General features: G+C 35.6%; 1 protein-coding gene across 2 annotated transcripts; it reads left to right on the top strand.

Annotated features, from left to right (window-relative positions):
- The first annotated feature begins 520 nt into the window (after positions 1–520).
- On the top strand, positions 521–3,565 carry LOC103500152 (S-adenosylmethionine decarboxylase proenzyme). Of its 2 annotated transcripts, XM_017047230.2 has the most exons (4): positions 521–694; positions 819–902; positions 1,767–1,918; positions 2,009–3,565. In XM_017047230.2, the coding sequence occupies exon 4, from the start codon at positions 2,173–2,175 to the stop codon at positions 3,265–3,267; it is 1,095 nt and encodes a 364-aa protein (XP_016902719.2). In that variant the 5' UTR covers positions 521–694; positions 819–902; positions 1,767–1,918; positions 2,009–2,172; the 3' UTR covers positions 3,268–3,565.
- Positions 3,566–6,154: the final 2,589 nt, after the last annotated feature.

The following is a 6,154-nucleotide window of genomic DNA, read 5'->3' as shown; positions in this document are numbered from 1 at the left end:
ATGTTGAACTAATCGCATATGTTAGGGATTGTTGGAAGAATATAATAAAATTTTCATTTAGTTAATAATTATCATAAGTGAGTGTATTTACAAATATGGATGTTTGGGATATGTGATATTTTGTTTGATTTTTTTTTTATCTCAACAAATACACTGTACGATTGTCAAAGGGATAATTTCGAACAAAAAGAAAAGGAAAAATTATTATCTAACTTAATTTTGTCATAAATCAAAATAAGTTTTTTTTTTCATCCATAAATTTGATTTTGACGGTTTTCCTAAATATTTTCGATGATCAGGAAAAAACGGAAAATCTTTATTTAAAAAGAGCCGGTGAAGAAAAAGGCAATTCTTTAAATATAATAATTGATAATTTGGCACCCCGCTTTGGAAAAGCGAGCAAGGGTGATATTGTCATTTCATATACCTAGAATAATGGAGCGAAAAAAATTTAGGGCAAAACCGTAATTAAATCGGAAACGCGTGGCTTTTCCGCTACTGTTTTACTATATAAGTACCTCTCCTCTCTGGAAGACCTCACAAAAACGCAAACGTTCTTCTGCCTCTTCCATTCTCATCCTCTCTCTCTCTCTCTCTCTCTCTCTCTCGAATTTTATTTGCTTTCGCTTTTGGTTTCATTGCAAGTTTTAGGGATTTCTCGTGCTTCGTTCTCAGCCGCTAGCTCAATTAATCGGTAAGATTCTTCTTCTTTCTTCGTTTTTGATCTTAGGGTTAATGGTTATCGATTCCTTTTGTTGATCTTTCTGGAACTCCGACTTCTGGCTTTTTTCCTGATTTCGATTTGGTTTTGTTAATAGGATTTGACTGGAGAAAGAGTACAAAGGAAAAAGTGTTTCTCGGTGTTAACTGGTTCACCGATTTTTTGCATTTTGTATTTATTGGTACGTTCTCCCTTTCTCTCTCGGGATATTGAGTTGATGTTTGATCAAGATGATTCTCTCTGACTTGGGTCTTGGATTTGTGGGATTGTGATTGATTTAGTTTTGCAGTTCTTTTTTTTAATCTGTAATAGTATGTATTTTCGTTCTTGATTTCTGTTTGAACCCAGGATTTCCAGATTAGAATTATTTTCTTCATATCGATTACGGTATGTCGATATTTATCCGAATGGTTTATCAATTTGAGGAAATCTTGGAAGGGAATCGTTCGTTTTTATTTGTATAAAACATTGGGTTTCTAGGGCAACATGTTCTCTTTATCAGCCTAGTTGTATGTATTGATGGTTGATTGCATGGCGAAGATAACGAGGGGGTTAGCGTATTAAAGAAGGGTTCACTTTTTTGAATATGGAAACAAGGGTTTTTGTTTTACTTTTGTAATAATAGAGCAATAATAGGAAAGAGGATCATTTGATTTTCCTTCACGGGTTTTGTTGCATGTTTTGCTTTAATCTGTTTGCTTTTTCATAAAGCGTTATTTCATGATTGCAGATCTGTATCCTCAATTATTATTATTATTATTATTATTATTATTATTATATAATTTTTTACTTCGTTAGGATAACATTTTGTATGAAATCTATGTTTGTCCTTTGCCCCTTGACTCCTCCATTTCGTTTGCTTTTTGTATTTTCATATTGTTCTTCGATTAGATTCACTTTTGTCAGATTGAGTTTTTTTAATCTTTCTCCTAAGGCTCTCATGTTAAGGAAACAGACGCCCGTCTATGAATTTTGGTGGTGTGTGTATTATATCCTGTTGAAGGTTGGGACTTATCATCTTGGGATGTTATATCTATTTTTGCAGCGAATGATTTAATGGAGTCAAAAGGTGGTAAGAAGAAGTCTAGTAGTAGTAGTAGTAAATCCCTTTTCTACGAAGCTCCCCTCGGATACAGCATTGAAGACGTCCGACCACACGGTGGAATCAAGAAGTTCAGATCTGCTGCTTACTCCAACGTATGTTCCTACTTCTTATACCATCAACTTTGTTGTAGCATATCATTGATGTGTTGGCTAATGACTAATCTCTTGTTTCTTCTTCTGCAGTGCGTTCGAAAGCCATCCTGAGTTTTGCTGAGTTTCGTTTTCCCTGCGCCCCCGGATCCTTAGTTTCATAATAATTTTTAGTTTGTCTTTTTTCTTCACTACTCTCTACTATCCTCGTTCTCTCGTTCAATCTCTCGACATCATTAGCTTCCTTTTAAGAAAAGATGACGTGTCCAACCTCTGCTATTGGATTTGAAGGCTACGAAAAGAGGCTTGAAGTATCATTCTTCGAGCCAAGCGTTTTTGTTGACCCTAGGGGCTTGGGTCTCCGTGCTCTGTCAAAGGCACAATTGGATGAAATTCTTACATTAGCTGAGTGCACAATTGTCGACTCTTTGTCAAATGACTATCTTGATTCGTATGTCCTTTCAGAGTCGAGCCTCTTTGTGTACCCATACAAGTTTGTCATCAAAACTTGCGGCACTACTAAGCTGCTTCTCTCAATCCCGGCTCTGCTGAAGTTAGCTGATTCTCTGTCTCTTACTGTGAAGTCTGTGAGGTACACTCGCGGCAGCTTTATCTTTCCTGGTGCCCAGTCTTTTCCCCATCGCAGCTTCTCTGAGGAAGTTGCTGTCCTCGATGGCTATTTGGTCAAGCTTGGCCTCCACGGTTCTGCTTACGTGATGGGAAGTCCTGATGAAACGAGGAAATGGCACGTTTACTCTGCCTGTGCCAACATGGGGAATCAAAGCAATAACCCCGTTTATACCCTGGAAATGTGCATGACTGGTTTAGACAAGGAGAAGGCGTCTGTCTTCTTCAGAACAGATGCAAGTTCTGCTGCTGCAATGACTGAAAACTCCGGTATTAGGAAAATTCTCCCGAAATCTGAAATATGCGACTTTGAGTTCGACCCTTGTGGTTATTCCATGAATGCCATTGAAGGAGATGCTGAGTCTACAATCCATGTTACTCCAGAAGATGGGTTTAGTTATGCAAGCTTTGAAGCAGCTGGTTATGACTTCGATGACATGAATCTGTCTAAGTTGATTGTGAGGGTGCTGGCATGCTTCCAGCCTTCTGATTTTTCTGTTGCCCTCCATTCAGACGTCGTTGGTGAGAATCTTGAAGACTTGCTCTGCCTGGAATTGAAGGGGTACGAGGGTGGTGAGAAAAGTTGTGAAATGCTGGGGGAAAATGGAACCGTCATCTACCAGAGCTTTATGAAGACTGGAGGAGATTATGCCTCATCTCCGAGGTCGACCCTTTTGAAATGTTGGAGTGAGGACGAGAAGGACGAGGAAGTTGGGAAGTATTAGAACTTTCATCAACTTTTACTCTAGCTCTTTTTTATCTTACTAGTAATGAATAAACGAAGAAGTATCTTGGGGGGGGGTCTTGTTTAAGCTGCCTTGTTTATGCAGCATATTAAAAGAGTCGTGTTCTTTCATTAGTGTCTTGTTTTTCTTTTTCTTCATTGTTGGGTTTGTATTTCATTCTGCAAATAATTCCCTGGTGGGAAAGCTTGTGTCCTGGAACTCTGCCGTCTGTTGGTGTGCTTTTGCATCATATTATGTTATGATGAAACTTATCAATCATATTTTCTTATTTTAATCATGACTTGTTTGAATAAAATCTACTTTTGTTCTTTGCTTTATTTATGTGATCATGGCATCTGGATGATGTGCTTTATTTATTATTAATATTATGGATGGTGGAGGGTACGGAATGATAGGCCAACTATTGTGAAAAGGGGATAATAATGAGATGAGGGTGGGCACCGAGTCTGCCAAAAATTTGAGCATTCCAACACTTTGAAAGAAGGAAGTGCACACCAAGTCCTGATTGGGGTACAAGTTCTGGGTGGAAGCTGTTTTGCTATCAAGCCTGTAGGAAGGTAAAATCATCGTTGATCTTTGAATCGGATAGAAAGTGGTTTGAAACGGCAAGAAGAGGGACCTAGGTAATGGAATTATATGTCATTCTCTGATGCAGATGAGTGGTAGAACTACTTTTTCTTCTGGCCTAGCCTAGACACTGATTTTGTAGAGAGTGCTTCAGACTAAAAAGTACTCCAAAAGATACCATGTATGCTGAATTAATACCTTTGAATAATACACATTTTGGAATAATTAGCGAATATTTAGGACCTCAAGAGGAAAATTGGAGTCCTTTTGCTGGCAAGTCGGGGGATTGAAAAATGCAAATATGCACTAGCGTCAGGCTTGAATATGTTTTAATCTGTTTTTGTAAGCAAAGTCAAGGTTTCAAAGTCTGGCAATTATTATTACACTTGAATGTTGTTAGAGGTTTCGAGAGTACATTAACAAAGGGCTGTGGGATTAAGAAACTTGAGAGAAAACGAGATCGGAAGATCGACTATAGAGATATACATGTAAATACAATTCTAAAAGAATTTAGGTTTGTTTCTTGAAACCCACAATTTTCATAGAACAAGATGTCTAAGCCTTTGGTGTTAATCCAACATTCTAGAATACACTTTGGGAGGAATTTTTAGGGTTTTGGAGCCTTCTTGGGACATGTTTTTCGAGATTTTGAAGTTGGCACTTTAAGATTCCTAGTTGTATTAGGGTTTTGGAGTGGTAATTCTTTATGGTGCTAATATAAGCTGAGAGTTAAAACTTGTTAGTTTTCAAACTTGGGATTAATTTTCATTTGGGTCCTTATAAAGGCCCCATTATGCAATTTTTCCCATATCCCCTGGCTTTTTTTAGTTCATTAACACAAATTTGAGTTCACACAGTTATAACTCCACGGAAGTCTTCTTGAACCTTTGCTTCAAATATTCTCCAGCGACCAAATTATCAATACGTTGCTTGTTATAAATGTAAAGTTAGTAGATTATTGGATAAATCAACTTACCTAAAATGAGAATAGGATAGAAATTTGCGTAATCCACCTGTGGAAGCACACTATTTATATTTTAAATGATATAAATACGAGTTTGATTCAATTAATTCTTGGTCTGATAAAAGAAGCAATTGATAACACTCTATTTGTTTGAATTCTTTTTTCTTATCGACGAGGTAAGCCTAATAGAATTATCTCTAAACATAAATTCAGAAAAAAAGAAAGACTATTCAACCTTCTCAACAATATAATTTCTTGAAATATGGCCGACTTCTATTTCGTTAGATAATTTTCAACACTTTCCTATATTATTCGAAAGGATAAGCGTCCATCTCACAGAATTCAACTTCAATGGCAAGCTCCAGTTCACGTTCATAACCTATAAGATCTCCATTTCTTGGTGAATTAACCACATAAATTAAACCATGTTTCCACGATGCATGCGTAGATTAATCCCAATGAGTTCCACAATCTCTTTCAAGTAGTTATTTGATATCTCTTGATTCAAGTGGTTAAAATGGATCGAAAGTTGAATTAAACGCTCCTTACTCAAATGAACAGTTGCTTAATTATCACTAATCTCGTCAGAATGAATTACTAACTCATCCCAGTGCACTAATGATTTTGCTGCTCCTAAAGAAACACATACAAGTCGGAGAAGTAGAAAATGAAATCATGAATTCAAGGTAGATTTATTAAGGGGCCAGCGGGCACGTGCCTCTCTCATATTATTGACTTTTATATTTTAATATTAATTTTGAAGTATTAGATTATAATATATATTAAATAATACTTTACTGGTAATGGTGTAGCAGTTGTGCTCCCATTTTACAATTTATATCATTCATATCAAGATTTCGAACTTTGTATATTGTGTTTATATTTATAAAATAATTTTTTAATATTTGCTTCCCAAATATCAAGTTTGTTTCTAAATTATCACAAAATATATTTTATCCCAAACATCATTAATTTTCTTTCCTCAAATATTAAATATCTTTCCAAATTTCAGTAATGTCATAAAAGGAAGATAATTTATTAATAAGAGGAAAAAAAAACCTAACTAAGATAAAACCAGAATTTATTTTCTTTCATTTGTTATCTAACAAATATTTAGAAAAAATGCAATAAAATCGATAATATAAACTTTCTCTTTCAACAATATTCCATGAAAAAGATATTATTCTTTTTTTTTGATGTTATAAGAGATGTGAGTGACAAATAATTTTCTATCTTGATAGACAAATCAACAGAAAGATATAGCTTTGAAGGAGCAGATGTCAGTTGTATTAGGATATGTGGGTGAAGGTCACGTGATTGAATGGTTTGTTGGAA

Source organism: Cucumis melo, chromosome 6 (assembly GCF_025177605.1).
Source record: "Cucumis melo cultivar AY chromosome 6, USDA_Cmelo_AY_1.0, whole genome shotgun sequence".
NCBI classification, from domain to species: domain Eukaryota; kingdom Viridiplantae; phylum Streptophyta; class Magnoliopsida; order Cucurbitales; family Cucurbitaceae; genus Cucumis; species Cucumis melo.
This window is presented reverse-complemented; position numbering and strand designations above follow the sequence as displayed.